The sequence below is a fragment of the Pleurodeles waltl genome, chromosome 2_2, assembly GCF_031143425.1.
Source record: "Pleurodeles waltl isolate 20211129_DDA chromosome 2_2, aPleWal1.hap1.20221129, whole genome shotgun sequence".
In the NCBI taxonomy this organism is placed as follows: Eukaryota; Metazoa; Chordata; class Amphibia; order Caudata; family Salamandridae; genus Pleurodeles; species Pleurodeles waltl.
In genome coordinates this window covers 1172289602-1172311819 of record NC_090439.1, presented here as the reverse complement: position 1 = coordinate 1172311819, position 22218 = coordinate 1172289602, and the positions used below count along the sequence as shown (strand labels likewise).

Genomic DNA, 22218 nt, shown 5'->3' with positions numbered 1-22218 from the left:
TGATCTGTCCAAACTTACATATGACAACCTTAGCTGGAAAAGAGCAAGGAGTCTCTGTATAGAGAGAGGTTTGAGTGTAGGGAAGAATCCTGCCTTGGAACTGTTAATTAACATGCTTAGAGAACAGGATAAGGCCAGAGGTGGCCCATCTGTTGAAAAAGTACCTAATAGTTCCCAATCTGATTCAGGGTCTCCCCCAGGAAAAGATTCAGGAAAGAAACTTCCTAGCCTGCCCATTACTAGACAATCTAGCATAGATGGTAATGATGATGAGCCACACCAAAGAAATAGTGTTGTCTCACATCATAGCAAAAGCATTTATTCTCACCATACTGGTAGTAATGTTTCTGTAAACCAAGCTGTTAAGTTGGCTTCTGTAAGGGACAGGTCTCCTTCTGTTCATTCCCATCATAGCTCTGTTTCTAGAAATGTCCCTCCCACCAACCCTGATGACAGAATGTTAGAGAGGGAACTCAATAAGTTGAGGGTGGAACAAACCAGACTGAAGCTTAAAAAGCAACAGCTGGATTTGGATAGACAGTCTTTTGAATTAGAGAAGGAAAGACAGAAGTTGGGTTTAGATACCCATGGTGGCAGCAGCAGTATTCCCCATAGTCATCCTGCAAAAGAGCATGATTCCAGGAATCTGCACAAGATAGTTCCCCCTTATAAGGAGGGGGATGACATTAACAAGTGGTTTGCTGCACTTGAGAGGGCCTGTGTTGTACAGGATGTCCCTCAAAGGCAGTGGGCTGCTATCCTATGGCTATCATTTACTGGAAAAGGTAGGGATAGGCTCCTTACTGTGAAAGAAAATGATGCTAACAATTTCCAAGTTCTTAAGAATGCACTCCTGGATGGTTATGGCTTAACCACTGAACAGTACAGGATAAAGTTCAGAGAGACCAAAAAGGAGTCTTCACAAGACTGGGTTGATTTCATTCACCATTCAGTGAAGGCCTTGGAGGGGTGGTTACATGGCAGTAAAGTTACTGATTATGACAGCCTGTATAACTTAATCCTGAGAGAGCATATTCTTAATAATTGTGTGTCTGATTTGTTGCACCAGTACTTGGTGGACTCTGATCTGACCTCTCCCCAAGAATTGGGAAAGAAGGCAGACAAATGGGTCAGAACAAGAGTGAACAGAAAAGTTCATACAGGGGGTGACAAAGATGGCAACAAAAAGAAGGATGGTAAGTCTTCTGACAAGGGTGGGGACAAATCTAAAAATGAGTCTTCATCAGGCCCACAAAAACACTCTGGTGGGGGTGGTGGGTCCAAATCCTCCTTTAATCAGAACAAGGAAAAGAAACCATGGTGCTATTTATGTAAAATAAAAGGCCATTGGACAACAGATCCCAGTTGTCCAAAGAAAGGCACCACAGCTCCTACCACTACAACCCCTACTGCTACACCTAGTGTCCCTACTAATAGCAGTGGTGGTGGGAGCAAACCTACTAATAGCCAATCCAAGGGAGTAGCTGGGCTCACTTTTGGTAATTTAGTTGGGGTTGGTCTGATTAGGGAGACCACAGAGGCTACTTTAGTCTCTGAAGGGGCTATTGGTTTAGCCACTTTGGTTGCTTGCCCCCATAACTTGGAGAAGTACAAGCAACTAACCCTAATAAATGGTGTTGAGGTCCAGGCCTACAGGGACACAGGTGCCAGTGTCACAATGGTGATTGAGAAACTGGTGCACCCTGAACAACACATACTTGGACACCAGTACCAAGTAACCGATGCTCACAACATAACACAAAGCCACCCCATGGCTGTTGTAAATCTCAACTGGGGGGGGGTAACTGGTCCAAAGAAAGTTGTGGTAGCTTCAGATTTACCTGTAGACTGTCTATTAGGGAATGATTTGGAGACATCAGCTTGGTCAGATGTGGAGTTGGAGGCCCATGCAGCAATGCTGGGCATCCCAGGGCATATTTTTGCTTTGACAAGGGCTCAGGCCAAAAAGCAAAAAGGACAGGGAAGCTTGGATCCTGGAACAATGGACCAAGTGCTCCCTAAAGCTAGGGCTAGTAGAAGCAAACCACTTCCTACTATCCTTCCCTCTACAGTGGATTCTACTTCTGAGGAAGAAGAATTCCCTCCCTGTGCAGAACCTACACCAGAGGAGCTGGAAGCAGACACTGCTGAGCTTTTGGGTGAAGGGGGGCCTGCCAGAGAGGAGCTGAGTGTGGCACAGCAAACCTGTCCCACATTAGAGGGTCTCAGACAGCAAGCTGTCAAACAGGCTAATGGGGATGTCAGTGACTCTCACAGAGTTTACTGGGAGGACAACCTCTTGTACACTGAGCATAGGGATCCTAAACCTGGAGCTGCCAGGAGATTAGTGATTCCTCAGGAGTACAGAAAGTTCCTCCTAACACTGGCACATGACATTCCCCTAGCTGGGCACCTGGGTCAAATGAAAACTTGGGACAGATTGGTTCCATTGTTTCATTGGCCTAGGATGTCTGAGGACACAAAGGAATTTTGTAAGTCCTGTGAAACCTGTCAAGCCAGTTGCAAGACAGGTGGCACTCCAAAGGCACCCCTTATCCCACTGCCTGTGGTTGGGGTTCCCTTTGAAAGGGTAGGGGTTGACATAGTTGGCCCCCTTGACCCTCCTACTGCTTCAGGCAATAGGTTTATCTTAGTGGTAGTGGACCATGCCACAAGATATCCTGAAGCAATTCCTTTAAGGACCACTACAGCTCCTGCAGTGGCAAAGGCCCTCCTGGGAATATTTTCCAGGGTGGGCTTCCCAAAGGAAGTAGTATCAGACAGAGGAAGCAATTTCATGTCTGCATACTTAAAGGCCATGTGGAAGGAGTGTGGTGTAACTTACAAGTTCACAACACCCTATCATCCACAAACAAATGGACTGGTGGAGAGATTTAATAAAACTCTCAAAGGCATGATTATGGGACTCCCTGAAAAACTCCGCAGGAGATGGGATATCCTTCTACCATGCCTCCTTTTTGCCTACAGGGAGGTACCCCAGAAAGGAGTGGGCTTCAGCCCCTTTGAACTTCTTTTTGGACACCCTGTTAGGGGTCCACTCACACTTGTAAAGGAGGGTTGGGAACAACCTTTAAAAGCTCCTAAGCAGGATATTGTGGATTATGTACTTGGCCTCAGATCAAGGATGGCTGAGTACATGAAAAAGGCCAGTAAAAACCTTCAGGCCAGCCAAGAGCTCCAGAAGCAATGGCATGATCAGAAGGCTGTTTTGGTTCAGTACCAACCAGGGCAGAAAGTGTGGGTCTTGGAGCCTGTGTCCCCAAGAGCACTCCAAGATAAATGGAGTGGACCCCACACAATTGTTGAAAAGAAGGGTGAAGTCACCTACTTGGTTGACTTAGGCACTGCCAGGAGTCCCCGTAGGGTGCTCCATGTCAACCGCCTGAAACCCTACTATGACAGGGCTGATCTCACCCTGCTCATGGCAACAGATGAGGGACAGGAAGAAGACAGTGATCCTCTACCTGATCTCTTCTCTTCCACAGATCAAGATGCTCTTGTGGAAGGTGTAGTTTGGGCTGATTGTCTTACTGCTGAGCAGAAAGACAATTGCATAAATCTCCTAGGACAATTTTCAGAACTCTTCTCCACTGTGCCAGGCACCACTTCTTGGTGTGAGCACACTATAGATACTGGAGACAGTTTACCTGTCAAAAGTAAGATCTATAGGCAGCCTGACCATGTCAGGGACTGCATAAAGCAAGAAGTTCAGAAAATGTTGGAACTAGGAGTGGTTGAGCACTCTGACAGTCCATGGGCTTCTCCTGTGGTACTGGTACCAAAACCTAATTCTAAAGATGGAAAGAAGGAAATGCGGTTTTGTGTAGACTATAGAGGTCTCAACTTGGTAACCAAAACTGATGCTCACCCTATACCCAGGGCAGATGAGCTCATAGATACACTGGCATCTGCCAAGTATCTAAGCACTTTTGATTTGACTGCAGGGTATTGGCAGATCAAATTGTCAGAAGATGCTAAACCTAAGACTGTATTTTCTACCATTGGAGGACATTACCAGTTTACTGTAATGCCTTTTGGTTTGAAAAATGCACCTGCCACTTTTCAGAGGTTGGTGAACACAGTCCTGCAAGGGCTGGAAGCTTTCAGTGCAGCATATTTGGACGATATAGCTGTCTTTAGCTCCAGCTGGGATGATCACCTGGTCCACCTATGGAAAGTTTTGGAGGCTCTGCAAAAGGCAGGCCTCACTATCAAGGCTTCAAAGTGCCAGATAGGGCAGGGTAAGGTGGTTTATCTGGGACACCTTGTTGGTGGGGAACAGATTGCACCACTTCAGGGGAAAATCCAAACTATCATTGATTGGGTTCCCCCTACCACTCAGACTCAGGTGAGAGCCTTCCTAGGCCTCACTGGGTATTACAGGAGGTTCATTAAGAACTATGGCTCCATTGCAGCCCCTCTTAATGACCTCACATCCAAGAAAATGCCTAAAAAGGTATTATGGACAGCAAACTGTCAGAAAGCTTTTGAGGAGCTGAAGCAGGCCATGTGCTCTGCACCTGTCCTGAAAAGCCCTTGTTACTCTAAAAAATTCTATGTCCAAACTGATGCATCTGAATTAGGAGTAGGGGCAGTCCTATCACAACTTAATTCTGAGGGCCAGGATCAACCTGTTGCTTTTATTAGTAGGAGGTTGACCCCAAGAGAAAAGCGTTGGTCTGCCATTGAGAGGGAGGCCTTTGCTGTGGTCTGGGCTCTGAAGAAGTTGAGGCCATACCTGTTTGGCACTCACTTCATTGTTCAGACAGACCACAAACCTCTACTTTGGCTAAAACAAATGAAAGGTGAAAATCCTAAATTGTTGAGGTGGTCCATATCCCTACAGGGAATGGACTATACAGTGGAACATAGACCTGGGAGTAGCCACTCCAATGCAGATGGACTCTCCAGATATTTCCACTTAGACAATGAAGACTCATCAGGTCATGGCTAGTCTTATTGTCCTTCATTTGGGGGGGGTTGTGTAGGAAAGTACCATCTTGCCTGGCATGTTACCCCCATTTTTCACTGTATATATGTTGTTTTAGTTGTATGTGTCACTGGGACCCTGGTAACCCAGGGCCCCAGTGCTCATAAGTGTGCCTGAATGTGTTACCTGTGTAGTGACTAACTGTCTCACTGAGGCTCTGCTAATCAGAACCTCAGTGGTTATGCTCTCTCATTTCTTTCCAAATTGTCACTAACAAGCTAGTGACCATTTTTACCAATTTACATTGGCTTACTGGAACACCCTTATAATTCCCTAGTATATGGTACTGAGGTGCCCAGGGTATTGGGGTTCCAGGAGATCCCTATGGGCTGCAGCATTTCTTTTGCCACCCATAGGGAGCTCTGACAATTCTTACACAGGCCTGCCACTGCAGCCTGAGTGAAATAACGTCCACGTTATTTCACAGCCATTTTACACTGCACTTAAGTAACTTATAAGTCATCTATATGTCTAACCTTTACCTGGTAAAGGTTAGGTGCAAAGTTACTTAGTGTGAAGGCACCCTGGCACTAGCCAAGGTGCCCCCACATTGTTCAGAGCCAATTCCCTGAACTTTGTGAGTGCGGGGACACCATTACACGCGTGCACTACATATAGGTCACTACCTATATGTAGCTTCACCATGGTAACTCCGAATATGGCCATGTAACATGTCTATGATCATGGAATTGCCCCCTCTATACCATCCTGGCATAGTTGGCACAATCCCATGATCCCAGTGGTCTGTAGCACAGACCCTGGTACTGCCAAACTGCCCTTCCTGGGGTTTCACTGCAGCTGCTGCTGCTGCCAACCCCTCAGACAGGCAGCTGCCCTCCTGGGGTCCAGCCAGGCCTGGCCCAGGATGGCAGAACAAAGAACTTCCTCTGAGAGAGGGTGTGACACCCTCTCCCTTTGGAAAATGGTGTGAAGGCAGGGGAGGAGTAGCCTCCCCCAGCCTCTGGAAATGCTTTGTTGGGCACAGATGTGCCCAATTCTGCATAAGCCAGTCTACACCGGTTCAGGGACCCCTTAGCCCCTGCTCTGGCGCGAAACTGGACAAAGGAAAGGGGAGTGACCACTCCCCTGACCTGCACCTCCCCTGGGAGGTGTCCAGAGCTCCTCCAGTGTGCTCCAGACCTCTGCCATCTTGGAAACAGAGGTGCTGCTGGCACACTGGACTGCTCTGAGTGGCCAGTGCCACCAGGTGACGTCAGAGACTCCTGCTGATAGGCTCCTTCAGGTGTTAGTAGCCTTTCCTCTCTCCTAGGTAGCCAAACCCTCTTTTCTGGCTATTTAGGGTCTCTGTCTCTGGGGAAACTTCAGATAACGAATGCATGAGCTCAGCCGAGTTCCTCTGCATCTCCCTCTTCACCTTCTGATAAGGAAACGACCGCTGACCGCGCTGGAAGCCTGCAAACCTGCAACATAGTAGCAAAGACGACTACTGCAACTCTGTAACGCTGATCCTGCCGCCTTCTCGACTGTTTTCCTGCTTGTGCATGCTGTGGGGGTAGCCTGCCTCCTCTCTGCACCAGAAGCTCCGAAGAAATCTCCCGTGGGTCGACGGAATCTTCCCCCTGCAACCGCAGGCACCAAAAAGCTGCATTACCGGTCCCTTGGGTCTCCTCTCAGCACGACGAGCGAGGTCCCTCGAATCCAGCGACGCTGTCCAAGTGACCCCCACAGTCCAGTGACTCTTCAGCCCAAGTTTGGTGGAGGTAAGTCCTTGCCTCACCTCGCTGGGCTGCATTGCTGGGAACCGCGACTTTGCAGCTACTCCGGCCCCTGTGCACTTCCGGCGGAAATCCTTTGTGCACAGCCAAGCCTGGGTCCACGGCACTCTAACCTGCATTGCACGACTTTCTAAGTTGGTCTCCGGCGACGTGGGACTCCTTTGTGCAACTTCGGCGAGCACCGTTTCACGCATCCTCGTAGTGCCTGTTTCTGGCACTTCTCCGGGTGCTACCTGCTTCAGTGAGGGCTCTTTGTCTTGCTCGACGTCCCCTCTCTCTTCAGGTCCAATTTGCGACCTCCTGGGCCCCAGCAGCGTCCAAAAACGCCAAACGCACGATTTGCGTGTAGCAAGGCTTGTTGGCGTCCTTCCGGCGGGAAAACACTTCTGCACGACTCTCCAAGGCGAGAAGGATCCGTCCACCAAAGGGGAAGTCTCTAGCCCTTTTCGTTCCTGCAGAAACCTCAGCTTCTTCTGTCCAGTCGAAGCTTCTTTGCACCCGCAGCTGGCATTTCCTGGGCATCTGCCCATCTCCGACTTGCTCGTGACTTTTGGACTTGGTCCCCTTGTTCCACATGTACCCTAGATTGGAAATCCACAGTTGTTGCATTGCTGGTTTGTGTCTTTCCTGCATTATTCCTCTAACCCGACTATTTTGTCCTTAGGGGAACTTTAGTGCACTTTGCACTCACTTTTCAGGGTCTTGGGAGGGTTATTTTTCTAACTCTCACTATTTTCTAATAGTCCCAGCGACCCTCTACAAGGTCACATAGGTTTGGGGTCCATTCGTGGTTCGCATTCCACTTTTGGAGTATATGGTTTGTGTTGCCCCTATCCCTATGTTTCCCCATTGCATCCTATTGTAACTATACATTGTTTGCACTGTTTTCTAAGACTATACTGCATATTTTTGCTATTGTGTATATATATCTTGTGTATATTTCCTATCCTCTCACTGAGGGTACACTCTAAGATACTTTGGCATATTGTCATAAAAATAAAGTACCTTTATTTTTAGTATAACTGTGTATTGTGTTTTCTTATGATATTGTGCATATGACACTAAGTGGTACTGTAGTAGCTTCACACGTCTCCTAGTTCAGCCTAAGCTGCTCTGCTAAGCTACCATTATCTATCAGCCTAAGCTGCTAGACACCCTATACACTAATAAGGGATAACTGGGCCTGGTGCAAGGTGCAAGTACCCCTTGGTACTCACTACAAGCCAGTCCAGCCTCCTACACACAGTCTGATCCACAGGGTAGATTTGTAGTAGTCACAGGGACTCTTCAAGGGCACCCATTGAACCTGGTGTGCGCCTATGCTCCTCCAGCAGGGCTTGACGCCTCCCTATGTTGGCTCCACCAAGTGACCTCAGGACTCCCCCAGGGGACCACCCTGCTGGGAGGTGACTTCAACGCAGTTCTTGACCCAACTCTAGACGTCTCTGGGGGGATCACCACTAGTAGAGCCAAGCGAGCTTCAACTTTAAGCGACTGGGCGGAGAGCCTCGGTCTGTGTGATGTGTGGCGCACCTGGCACCCCAGGGAGCGCCGGTACACGCACACATCGGCGGCCCACCAGACGCAATCCAGAATAGACCTGGTGTTTATGCCCGCCCTAGACTTCTTAAACGTTGCGGGGGCAGAGATTCTCCCCCGTGGGGTCCCGGATCATGCGCCAATACGTATCCGAATGGGTGGATCGGACCCCAACAGACGGCCTATGTGGCGCCTGAACGCCTGGCACCTACAAGACAAAGATTACACCCAGGAGATCAGGAAGCATCTTGGTCAATACTTTGAGTTAAATGAAGGCTCAGTTCGATCCCCAGGAATAATATGGGCCACGTGTAAAGCCACTATTAGAGGACACGCCAAAAGCATCCTTCGGTCCCGTGAACGAGACCAAAACTCCCAGATCTCTGAACTGGAGAACAAGGCCCTAAGATTGGAACGCCAGCAAGTAAACTTGGCATCGGCCTCTACTATGAGGCAACTGACTAGGGTGAGAGAGGATATCAAACACATAATGCTGGAGTCGGCCAAGCACATGTGGAGAGCCTCAACAGCCCGAATCTATGGATGGGGGGATAAAAACGGGAAGCTGCTGCACTGGCTAGCCACCCGCCCCGTGGCGAACAGAATTATACCAGAGATCTTAGCGGACTCGGGCTCCCTTGTTAAAACATCTGTGGAAATTGCATAGTGTTTCGCCTCCTACTACACTAGTCTGTATGCCAAGCACCCACGCCCTGCTATTGAAAGAGAGGCCCCCCTACTAAACGACATTACCCTTCCTGGGGTGTCCCCGGAGACGAGAGACAGACTGGAGGAGGCCATCAGCCTTGCAGAGATTTGTAGTGCAATATCTAACCTGGCATCAGGCAAAACCCCAGGCCCTGACGGCTTTCCAGCGGAATTATATGGTAAATGCAGCGATATCCTGGGTCCCCATCTGCTTAACATGTACAATGAAGCAGAAAATCTAGGCCGCTTCCCTACCGAGATTGATCAAGCGACTATTGTGGTGATCCCCAAAACCCAACCCCCGTCACGACACTGTTCAGCGTACCGGCCCATCTCACTCCTAAACATTGAAATCAAGGTGCTCTCCTCGATCCTTGCCTCCAGGATGAAGGAGGTAATGCCCACGCTGGTACACCATGACCAGTGTGGTTTCATGCCTACCCGTAGCACTAGGCACTGCATCAGACGGTTACATCTGGCCCTGGCGCACCACAAAACCCTATTACATACACATTTGGCACTACTCTTACTTGATTTTGAGGAGGCCTTTGACACAGTAGATTGGTCTTTCCTCAAACAGGTCCTACATAAGAACGGGCTCGGACCTAAATTTCGAGGACTAGTGAAACTCCTGTACTCTAACCCGGCTGCCCGAATCAGGGTGAACGGAGTAGTCTCCGACCCATTCCCCATTGGCCGTGGAACTCGACAGGGATGCCCGCTATCCCCCCTACTCTTTGCACTAGTAATAGAACCATTGGCGATATTACTGAGAAGTGACCCACTGGTTGAGGGCTGGCGCTGGCCATCTGGTTCGGAGGACCGAGTGGCGTTGTACGCAGATGATGTGCTCCTGTACATCTCTAACCCAGCCAAAAGTGGCCCACGCGTCCTAGAGATCCTTAGACTTTTCGCTGAAGCCTCGGGACTGGTCCTGAATCCAGCCAAGTCCTTGCTAATTCCCCTACATCGCTCTCCCGACTGTATAGACTGGCAACGAAACATCCCAGTACGGAGAAACAGCTTCAAATACCTGGGAATACACATTTCACTTCTGCCCGAGTTAGCGTGGGAACTCAATGTCACACCGCTGACAAAGAAAATCAAATCCGATCTCCTGCGCTGGAGAGCCCTCCCCCTGAATGTACTTGGCAGAATTGCGCTGTACAAGATGATGATCCTTCCCAGGCTCCTATACCTCCTGCAGAACTTTCCACTTCCAGTCCCGATGAGATGGTTCAGGGGGATGGACTCCTTGGCGCGCCAATTCATTTGGAGCGGCACTCTCACTCGACTGTCGCTCAAAACATGCCAGAGGGACATATACGAGGGTGGCTTGGGCATGTCTAATATCCAATACTACTATCTAGCGATGCACACACTCGTAATCAATGACTGGGTGGGAGGTGGGTGGACAGACCCCGCATACCAACTGGAATTACAGACAATGGGCTACCCACGGATCTTTGGCGCACTATACGGGAGCCCAATCCCACAAGAGACCCCAGACGTAACCAAAGTGGTACTACAGGGATGGCGGACGGCCCAGAAAGTGACGGGGTGGTGGAAGCGTCTTACCCAACAAACCCCGCTATGGCAGGGGAGGCAGCTGGCACAGGTAACAGGTCTGGAAGGCTTTCAGAACTGGGACAACATAGGTATCTCCACGCTGGGTGACGTCTGGCGAGGGTCACAAATACGGTCCTTTCAAGACCTTCAGACACAATACTCTTTAAACAAGACACAGTTCCATCGATATCTTCAGTTACGCCATGCCCTACTAGTCCATCTACAGGCAGGGGACACCATACCTGAGTACAGCCCCATGGAAGCCAAAGCATTGATGGGAGACCTGGGCAGGGGAGGGGTTTCCCAGATATACCGCACCCTGATTGCCACCGCAGGGGGCCCCCTGGGAGTGCTTCGTCAGAGGTGGGAGGATTGGGTGGGGCCCATGGAGGAAATGGACTGGACAGAAGCACTGATGGCCCCACGCTCCCTTACAATGGCCACACGCTTCCGGTTAATACAAACATACTTTCTTCATACCGCATATCTCACACCCGCCAAATTACATAAAGCGGGCCTCCGCCCCTCGGCAGAATGCCCCCGCTGTAGGAGTCACACAGCTGATTTCTTCCACATGGTATGGGCATGCCCGACCATAGTGGCTTATTGGGAAGCGGTGGTGCAGGAGATCTCTGGGGTCTTACAAGTATAGTGGCTTATTGGGAAGCGGTGGTGCAGGAGATCTCTGGGGTCTTACAAGTAGAGGTAAAGAGGTTGCCGTTGCCCCTCCTTCTGGGGGTCATGGGAGACACAGGGCTACGAAGAGCAGATCGGTCCTTCTTAGGGGTGGCATGCCTAGTGGCCAAGAGAGACATAATGGCAGAGTGGAAGGCCAGAATCGCTCCGACACTGACTAAGTGGAGACGGGGGGTGGATTGGTGTGCGCAGCGGGAGAGACTGATATATGAGGCCAGAGGTTGCTTACACAAACATAATAAAATATGGGGGAAATGGGAGGGCATAGCGGGCTTCTAAGCGCTAGACTAAAGGTAATGTTTTCACAAAGTATAGCGGGGGCCTAGGGTTTGACCATTATTGTTTGATGCCCGTTGGCATCATGTTGAAGTGCATACAATATTGTTTCATGCAAAATCAATAAATTTTCTTTATAAAAAAAATAAATAAATCCTGCAGGGGCGAGAGTGCGTCAAAAAGGGCTTGCAAAGCGTCAATTTCACTCACGAGCTAGACCTTGCGTTGTTTCTCCTTCCTTCGGGTCGGGCGTGTCATTTCTTCTCTCAGCAGGAGAGCAATGTGTCCATCCGGTCAGCACTCTCGGATCCGGGCAGGCCTTGGATTGTTTTTACACGCCCAGCGGTGCTTGCGTTGGAAATCCAGCCGCACGATGATCCGAAATCCACGCAGTGGAGGTTGCGATCACACCAGCCTCTGTCAGTGATGCTGCGCATCGTTTCTCCAGCTCCGTGTGTCGATTCTTCGGTCGCGTTACAGGCGAGCGGCGATTGTCAGCTGCAAAGCTGGCGGCGTATCAATTTTCCCAGCCGCAGATCGGAGTTGCTTTGATCTTTTCCCCACACAGCGTTCTGTGCGTGGATTTCTTCCTCTTAGGCTGCCAGCTTCTTATTTCAGAGTCCCAGGACTGGATTGGCACCACAGGGTAGAGTAGTAGTATCTCCAGAGACTCCAGGTGCTGGCAGAGAGAAGTCTTTGCTGTCCCTGAGACTTCAAACAACAGGAGGCAAGCTCTAAATCAAGCCCTTGGAGATTTCTTCACAAGATGGAAGGCACACAAAGTCCAGTCTTTGCCCTCTTACTCTGGCAGAAGCAGTAACTGCGGGATAGCTCCAGAAAGCACAGTCACAAGCAGGGCAGCTCTTCTTCCTCAGCTCTTCAGCTCTTCTCCAGGCAGAGGTTCCTCTTGGTTTCCAGAAGTGTTCTAAAGTCTGTGGTTTTGGGTGCCCTTCTTATACCCAATTTCTCCTTTGAAGTAGGCCTACTTCAAAGCAAAGTCTCTCTTGAATGTGAAATCCTGCCTTGCCCAGGACAGGCCCCAGACACTCACCAGGGGGTTGGAGACTGCATTGTGTGAGGGCAGGCACAGCCCTTTCAGGTGCGAGTGACCACTCCTCTCATTCCTCCTAGCACAGATGGCTCATCAGGAAATGCAGACTACACCCCAGCTCCCTTTGTGTCACTGTCTAGTGTGAGGTGCAACCAGCCCAACTGTCAAGCTGACCCAGACAGGGAATCCACAAACAGGCAGAGTCACAGAAATGGTATAAGCAAGAAAATGCTCACTTTCTAAAAGTGGTATTTTCAAACACACAATCTTAAAATCAACTTTACTAAAAAATGTATTTTTAAATTGTGAGCTCAGAGACCCCAAACTCCACATGTCCATCCGCTCCCAAAGCGAATCAACACTTTAATCATATTTTTAAGGTAGCCCCCCATATTAATCTATGAGAGGGACAGGCCTTGCAACAGTGAAAAACGAATTTAGCAATATATCACTGTCAGGACATATAGTAATGCATTTTATATGTCCTACCTTGACCATACACTGCACCCGGCCCTTGGGGCTACCTAGAGCATACCTTAGGGGTGTCTGACATGTAAGAAAAGGGAAGGTTTAGGCCTGGCAACTAGGTATACTTGACAAGTCGAATTTACAGTTAAAACTGCACACACAGACACTGCAGTGGCAGGTCTGAGACATGATTACAGAACTACTTATGTGGGTGGCTCAACAAGTGCTGCAGGCCCCCTAGTAGCATTTGATTTACAGGCCCTGGGCACCTCTAGTGCACTTTACTAGGGACTTACTAATACATCAAATATGCCAATGATGGATAAGCCAATTACATACACATTTTGTAAAGGAGCACTTGCACTTTAGCACTGGTTAGCAGTGGTAAATTGCCCAGAGTAACGAAAACAGAGTCCTGCACACATCAGCCACCTGGGAAACAGAGGCAAAAAGTTAAGGGAGACACGCCAAGGATGAAAAGTCTAACACAAGTTATTTGCAGCAAGACAATCAAAAGACGTTGTAAAGAATTCAGTCAAATTATTCATTTAAAGGAGGCTTTAGAACATCAATATTACAGAATAAAATGTTGGACGGAGTGTTGAAACTTTTCAAACATTCACCCCCAGTCACAGTTCTGAGGGATTGGAACAAAAAGGAAGTGTGAAAATTGACTAAGGGAGTCCAAAGTACAGACCTTTATTGTATCCTAGCACCCAAGTCATGTACTCTGGGCCAGAGCTCTTTCCCTAACACTGTTGTGATGTATTGGCACAATTGGTTACACCTTTTGCTATCACTATACGTCCCTAGTAAAAGGTACATAGGTACCCAAGGCACAGGGTACTAGGGGTAGGCCGCTGAGGTCAGCAGCACTGATTGTACCACCCTCTAAGGCCATGCATTAAAGCGCACCACCCCTGCAATTGCAGGCTGAGTGCCCTGATGCAAACCTAAAAGGTAAAATCGACATGGCACTTACTGTGTCCCTGCCCACTACATACTGCTTACCATATGGGTAAGTCATCCCCTGTGGGAAACTGGCACTTTGTTGCAGTACCACCCCACTTTGTCCCTGGATTCTGGGTGCAACTTAGACTGGAGTGCACTGGGACCCTGCTAACTAGGTTCCCAGTGCCAGTGTGCTTTCCCTAAAAATTGCAAAGATAATTGGCAACACCTTTAACTGGGCCTATAAGTCCCTAGTTAAAGGCACTTAGGTACCTAGGGTATGGGGTAGTAAGGGTAGGCCGCTGAGGGCAGCAGCACTGACTGTGCCACCCTCTAGGGCCATGCATCCAGAGGCACCCAGCACTGCCATTGCAGGCTGGATGGCCTGGTTCAAGCCTGAAATACAAACTCAACATAGCACACTGCCTGTGTGCCCTGTCCACCATACACTGCATACACTATAGCTAAGACACCCCTCTGGCAGGCCTCCAGCCCTAAGGCAGGATTCACTATATTATATGTGAGGGCATATTCCCGCACTGTGTCCTCTGTGTCCTTGCCAAACCTGGGACATACTGAGTGAACAGAGCAGCCATTTGAATACATGTGCTGGACAATGGTCAATACGAGTTTCCCAGCTACATGACGGCCACTCTGAACCCTTGGTTGTTTGGTATCAAACAACACCGAATGATAAATCCAAACTGGTACCAGTATTGGATTTATCCCTAAATGTACCCACGGGTCACCTCAGAGCTGTCCCCTGCCAGAGCTAAATACTCTGGCATGGTTGCTGACTGGTCCTATCCAGCCTGCCACCTACAGACACCCAATCTACAAACCTTGGGGGAGAGATCCGTCTCTCTGGTTTGTAGAACAATGCCCTTCCTGGTGGAGGTGCCAACACTCCCTCCCTCAGGAAGGTGTACTGCCCTGGCGGGGAGCTTCAAAGGGCTAACTGCCTTTGAAACTCGACCCCACAGGCCTGTTGCTAGCACCAGATGGTAACCCCAGTGCAAACCCCCACTTTTGGCGGTAGCAACGTCAGGAAACTCAACCAAAGAGTAGGAGTGGGCCCAACTCCCATGCACCTCCCCTAAGGTGTTGACTTCGAGGTGGGCACTCCATTTGATTTTGGATGGAAGGAAAATAGGCAATCAGAGATAGGGAAGTGACCCTTCCAACATGAAGTGGTCCCTTTAGTGGGTTTAGCCAATCTAAGATAGATGGCCCATTAGTCACTACCGGGTTCCCCCTAAAATACCCACTAAATACACTATTTAGTGGGCATCCATAGACTAGGAAATCCGATTTGATGGACAAAAGAAGACCAGCACCAAGAAGATCCAAGGCACAAGAACAGTGAACCTGCTGCAACAAAGAAAAGGTGCCAAACCCTGTCTGCTGCACCCAGGACCCGACAATCGCTATTGAGGAGCTGCTGGACAACTGGAAAAACTCTAAAGAAACCCAGAGGTCATATGGGCTTCGAAAATCGCCATAGAACTCCCTCCAGAGTGGAGGTACCACTCTATAACAGCAGGTAACCAGCAAGCCAGTGAGGGTCACTTCGCTGACCAGCTGCTAACTCCTGACCGGATGCAGCAGCTGGACCAAAAGACACACCGATGACTGCAAGGTAAAACCCTGCTAGTGTGGCAAGTTTGGTGGCACTGCGCCCTCCAGTGGTTACACCGTACCAATACCATGGGTATTGGTCAGCTAACATCGGACACTGAGAAAACCAGTCCGCCAGGGGCTGAAAAAAGACCAGGAAGAAGCCCCAGTTGAGGGACTTCGGGAACACTTAGCATCTCCTGCCAGAGTGCCCCTGGTGTCCTGCAAATGACCCTTGAACCAACTCACCTCCTGCTCTTAGGCCACCCTTGTGCACAGCTCCTGGCTCAACGGTTCGCTCTGCGCCCAGCCGCTCTGTGCCCTTCACCAAAGAACCCGCTGTGCCCGAAGGGTCTCCCGCCACTTGCGACCTCAACAGTCCAAGGGGACCCCAACGAACCATCTTTAAACGTAACTGTGCAGTGGTTTTCCAAGTGGTCCGTTGCAGTGGCCCTGCACCAGCTCCAGAGACCTTTCATTGCTGCTCCTGCTGGAACCGGGAGCCACCCGGACTTCTCCAGCTGGCACAGTGTGCCCACTGATGACTTGGTAAACCAACTGTACGATTTTATATGTATTTTTAAAGGTGAACTTCCATTGATTCATATTGTGCGTGATTACGCACAGAGACTATTTTTATTAAGCTTCAAAAATTTATCTCAAAAAGTACTTAACCAATTTTGATAATCTTGGTCTAAAAAAATTTAATAAAAATCTGAAGTATTTTTATAAATTGGTCCTGACTTACTCCTTTGAGGGTGTGAGTCGCATGATTGATACTGTGAGTACAGCCAATGCTTTGCACTTCTTCAGGATTGGCCTAACTGCTCGACCAGGCTACCTCAAAAATTAGAGCATTAAGGGCCAGATGTAGGAAACTGTTTGCGACTCGCAAACGGCAAAATTTGCCGTTTGCGAGTCGCAAATCGCAGTTTCCTATGCAGAAATGCATTTTGCGAGTCTGGACCGACTCGCAAAATGCATTTCCGAATCGCAAATAGGAAGGGGTGTTCCCTTCCTATTTGCGATTCGCAGTGGTATGCAATACCATTTGCGACAGCATATGCGGTCGCAAATGGTGTCGCAGTTACCATCCACTTGAAATGAATGGTAACCCACTAGCAAATTGGAAGGGGTCCCCATGGGACCCCTTCCCCTTTGTGAATGGACGACAAATTATTTTGTCAGGGCAGGTAGTGGTCCAAGGGACCACTACCTGCCCTGAAAAAATACCGAAACTAAAGGTTTCGGATTTTTTTTAAAGTGCAGCTCGTTTTCCTTTAAGGAAAACGGGCTACACTTAAAAAAAAAAAAAAACTGCTTTATTTATAAGCAGTCACGAACATGGAGGTCTGCTGACTACAGCAGGCCTCCATGTTTGCGAGTGCCCATAGTCGCTATGGGGCTGCAATTTGCGACCCACCTCATTAATATTAATGAGGTGGGTCTTGCGACCCCATACCGACTCGCAGACGGTGTCGGAGACACCGTTCTGCATAACATTTTGCGAGTTGCAAATAGCGAGTCGCTATGACCCGCTATTTGCAAGTCGCAAAATGTTTCTTTGCTACATCTGGCCTTAGTGATCTAGTTTTAACTCTAGAAACCAACACATGGTTGCCTGGACCCCCTGCACAGTGTGCCTAGCTTTGCACACTACATAGAGGGCCAGCCTCCTACAAGAACATGGCTGCCAGCTCTCCTCCTTACATTTCATCTTCTTCCCCACTACCTCCCCCCCTCTACGACCACCAGGATCACGCCCTCTGGAATCTCCACAAGGGTTTCCACGGTCTTGCTTTGACACCAGTAGCCCCAGTCCCTATACCACCGCTGATGATCATGAACACCTTTCTACCCACATCCCACAGACTATCCATGGAAAAGAGAATGATGTGGAACCCCCAGGTGAACATTATGTCACACAAAGGTATCTAGCTGCTAAGGCTGCATACACGCATAAAGTCCAGTCATTAAACGTTTTATGGAGGGCCTTAAAAGGGTTATCCCACCCAGAGTTTTACCTGTTCCTCTCTGTAACGTTAAAATATTTCTTACAAGACTCATGTGTCCCAAGTTTTAAGCCACTGCATTCTTACCCTTTGCAGTTTCTCTCTTGGAAAGAAGCTTTTCTTATGGCCAACGCCTCACTTTTCCTTCCCAGGATGTCTCCCCTTTCCATGTCAACCAGACAATTGAAGGAAGGAGTAAGTGATATTACAGCACTGCACCTCACCACTCTCCAGAGCTGAAACATGGCGCTCGTTCGAGTGATATCTCCGGCCTTTGATCCATTGTAGACCATTCACTCAAGCGCTTCGCAGTATGGATTTCTTCATTGTCATGCCCTCCTTGCTGTGGGTTAGTGAAATCCGGTCTCTTACAGTGCGACAGCTGTATTTACAGATAAACCATTGCTGGTCATGTTATTCTACAGGAAGTCTCCTGTCTGGCACCATAGTCACACTGCTGTCCAAGCTCAGAAACCACAAAGGTGCTTCAGTGTTTAAGTTTCCACATATAATGTCTTTTATACCCCAGCTAAAGTCAGTGCCATTAGTAAACCAAATAATACATGGAGGATTGTTTAATGGATCTGTAGTATATTGTATATACTATATTGTAATATAGTGTATCTCTGTGTAATAGCTTATAGACAGGGCACTGGAAATATGCGATTGTGCGGCAGCAGGGATTTTCACATAATTATAAATTTGCTGCATTTGCCACATAATCCATCACCTGCCGCATAATCTACAGATTTTAACAACAAAAATTGCTTCTAGCTCAAACAGTTCAAAAGTTTCAAAAAGTCCAACAATGCGTGCTGCCGTGCAGTGACCGGCGCTTTGCAGAGCTGGAGTTGTCACCTTTTTGTTGCTCAATGCTATATTTGGGTATTAAAATGGTACTAATGAGGTGCTTCTAATGCCCAGACAGTTACCAAGTTTGAAAGGGATGAAATAATGAAGTAATATTATTACAAAATGTGCTGCATTGTGCTGCATAGTTTGCCTTTTCTTGCTGCATAATTTACTTAACCCTGCCACATAATTTGGCGCTCTTCTGCCGCATAATTCCAGTGGCCCTGGTTACAGGGAAGAAGCCTCACAGACTTTCAATGGTTATGTTTCACTGGTAAAGCTATGCACAGCTGCTGCATGACCCACCCGCCGCTCACACACTCTCCAAGGACGACTGTGCACCCCTGCAGGTGGGATATGTTGCAAGAGGAGGGATTGTGTGCAACCACTCACAATTCAAAGGTATCACTCTGCAATCAGTAACACTGCTTTACAATCCGTGCACAGCGTGTGTGCTACAGCAGGTTCACCCAGCAAAGGGAGCTCTTTACTCGCCTGTAATGGTCACTACTGGTACCAGATTTCTAGTTAGGATGTTATTCCAACACCAGCCACTAGATGGCAGTAGGCTGCAGAGCATACAAATTTACTCTTCTCGTGTGCAGGATACTATTACTACAGTTAAGTAACAAGGCCCAAGATGTCCGTGTTCGTCTATATAAAAGAGTCTGTTCTGATTGGCCAGCGCACTTAAAGGATGCTGGGAGATGTAGTTTTTGTTTACTTAGTTCCACTATTGCTGTGATGTTATGCTATCCTCCGTGTAAATGTTATCTAGACTTCCCATGGTCTCAAATAAATGTACATTAGTGAAAAAGTTCTATTTATTATTACCATTGCGTTATTTCTTTACTGCAGAACTTCAGGTACATGTTATCCAATGCTCAAGCAATAGTCCTGCTCTTGGTTGTTTGTTACAAGTCAAAGGATGCTTTATCAGACCTCTGGTCCACATAAACTACATGCAATTAAAATACATGTGAATGATTAAACCATACACAGTGCTGCATCTAGTAAATCAAGCTGGTTGTAAAAATATTGAGCATGTATGCTGCGAAGTAACAGCAGTCAGATGTACAGCATCCATTTTAGGACATCCTCATTCCTCACTACTCATCCCTACTTTTCATCCCTGCTTCTCATCCATCATCCCTACTTCTCATCCATCATCCCTACTTCTCTTCCATCATCCTTACTTCTCATCCCTGCTTCTCATCCATCATCCCTACTTCTCATCCCTGCTTCTCATCCATCATCCCTACTTCTCTTCCATTATCCTTATTTCTCATCCCTGCTTCTCATCCATCATTCCTATTTCTCTTCCATCAACCTTATTTCTCATCCCTGCTTCTCATCCATCATCCTTACTTCTCTTCCATCATCCTTACTTCTCATCCCTGCATCACATCCCTGCTTCTCATCCATCATCTCTACTTCTCATTCCTACTCCTCATCCATCATCCCTACTTCTCTTCCATCATCCTTACTTTTTATCCCTGCATCACATCCCTGCTTCTCATCCATCATCACTGCTTCTAATCCATCATACATCATCCTTGCTTCTCATCCATTATCCCTACTTCTCATCCATCATCCCTGCTTCTCTTCCATCATCCCTACTTCCTATCCATCATCCCTGCTTCTCATCCATCACCCCTACTTCTCATCCATCATCCCTGCTTCTCATCCATCATACATCATCCATGCTTCTCATCCATCATCGCTACTTCTCATCCATCATCCCTGCTTCTCATCCATCATCCCTACTTCTCATCCATCATACATCATCCCTACTCCTCATCCATCATCCCTGCTTCTCATCCCTACTTCTCTTCCATCATTCCTACTTCTCATGCCTCAGCCATCATCCCTACTCCTCATCCATCATCCCTACTCCTCATCCATCATCCCTACTCCTCATTCCTCAGTCATACCAACACATTTTCAGTTTTGTGAAACACACATTCACACTGATTGGTTAGTAACAGCCAATCAGAGTTAAGAGAGAGAGCTGCACTGTATTTCACTGAAAAACAGCCTTTTCATTGCATGTGCTGGGTGAAGACAGAGTAGAGGAAATGCAACTCTGTGTTTGTTTCCAGTGAATTCAAGGCTGTACAACATTTCATTTTATTTAACTAAGTGTACACAGGACTCTGCAGAAAGCTCTGCTGGTTTGAGAAATACAAGGAGCCCCAGCTTGGGCCAAAAATCAGCTCTTGGAGAAAGGGTTATAGAGGTCATCTACAGTTCAACCAAAAACCTCTCTGGTTTCAGTTTCATATCTATCAGTGTGGAGGTGTGTTTTATAAAACTGAAAATGTGCTGGTATGACTGAGGGATGAGGAATGAGGAGTATGGATGATGGATGAGGAGTAGGGATGATGGCTGAGGCATGAGAAGTAGGAATGATGGAAGATGGATGAGAAGTAGGGATGAGAAGCAGAAATGATGGAAGAAAAGCAGGGATGATAGATGAGAAGAAGTGATGATGGATGAGAAGCAGAAATGAGAGATGAGAAGCAGAGATGATGGAAGAAAAGCAGGGATGATGGATGAGACGCAGGGATGAGACGGAGGGATGAGAAGTTAGGATGATGGAAGAGAAGTAGGGATGATGGATGAGAAGTAGGGATGAGAAGCAGGAATGAGATGAGCCAATGTATACCCAGACTAAAAATAAATGCATTCGTTCAGTCATGCGTGCTGTCGTTCTGCTACGTACATGAAATGTGTGTCTCAGAAGGATGCAAGTTCCTCTTATTAAATATGTGCATTCTAGTCCTGCTGGGAAAATATTATGATACATTTGTCTTAAAAACTTCCCAGTGACTAACTCTTGCAGAGTTTTCTGCAACAAAGAGATATGCTCCAGCCTCTGAGACTGCTTGATCCATGTTTCACCCGCACAGGGCACTGGTTTTTGGTTTCTTCATACAAAAGCCATGGATGCGAGAAGTGACATTAATAGTCTTGAATTCCGTTACTTTTCCTATTTGTTGAGAAAGTCTCATTGCCTCCCCCAGACAAATGTTAGCATTTTATCCATAAAGAACGTGTCCACTGTTGTGTTTTTCAGGCTCGGAGCAGAGGCAGACGGCGAGTGCGCCTTCGTGCAGTCACCCAGCATCTCCCTGTCCGGGTGCGACCTGCCAAGAAACTGGATCTGTACCAAGGAGCCCTACATGGCCTAGATTCTCACGGTGCCTGTCTGTGGGTCAGGGCGCGTGCTCATCCAGTCCTTGGCCTCTCCGCAGAGCCAGATCTGTACCAAGGAGCCCCACACGGCCTAGTCCGCACAGATTCTCACAGTGCCTGTCTGTGGGTCAGGGCGCGTGGCCATCCAGTCCTTGGCCTCTCCGCAGAGCAACTCTCACGTATTCCAGTTACAATTGTGATTTTGTGCACATGGGTGTGAAGGAGGTACACAGCTGTCAAAATATTGATGAGGTGAAAATAAAATAAAATACTGGAAGCATTGTGCGTTTGAGGGGCGACGAAGTGAAATAGATGCAAAGGAGTGAAAAGAGTTGAGGTGTGAGGAATGCAGATGGATAAGATGGGGGGAGGGTGCAAATGTCTAACTTGGAGTGAGCAGAAGAGGAGTGACTGAGACACTCTGGAGACCACCACCCCTTCCACAGGGCTCAAGAGTGCTTGTTTCAGACTCTCAGAATTTAAAAATGTTTAATATTAATTACTTTCGACAACTTCATTGTTGCTACTAAGATA

At 48.0% G+C, this 22218-nt stretch overlaps 1 protein-coding gene across 2 annotated transcripts in view; it reads left to right on the top strand.

The window, feature by feature from the left end:
• LOC138283041 (C-type lectin domain family 2 member L-like) overlaps positions 1 to 21964 on the top strand; it is a 68266-nt gene extending 46302 nt beyond the window's left edge. For both annotated transcript variants that reach the window (XM_069221175.1, XM_069221173.1), the window contains one exon: positions 21566 to 21964. In XM_069221175.1, the coding sequence (XP_069077276.1) occupies positions 21566 to 21680 (115 nt within the window). In that variant the 3' untranslated portion in view covers positions 21681 to 21964. The remainder of the gene's footprint in view (positions 1 to 21565) is intronic.
• The last annotated feature ends 254 nt before the right edge of the window (positions 21965 to 22218 follow it).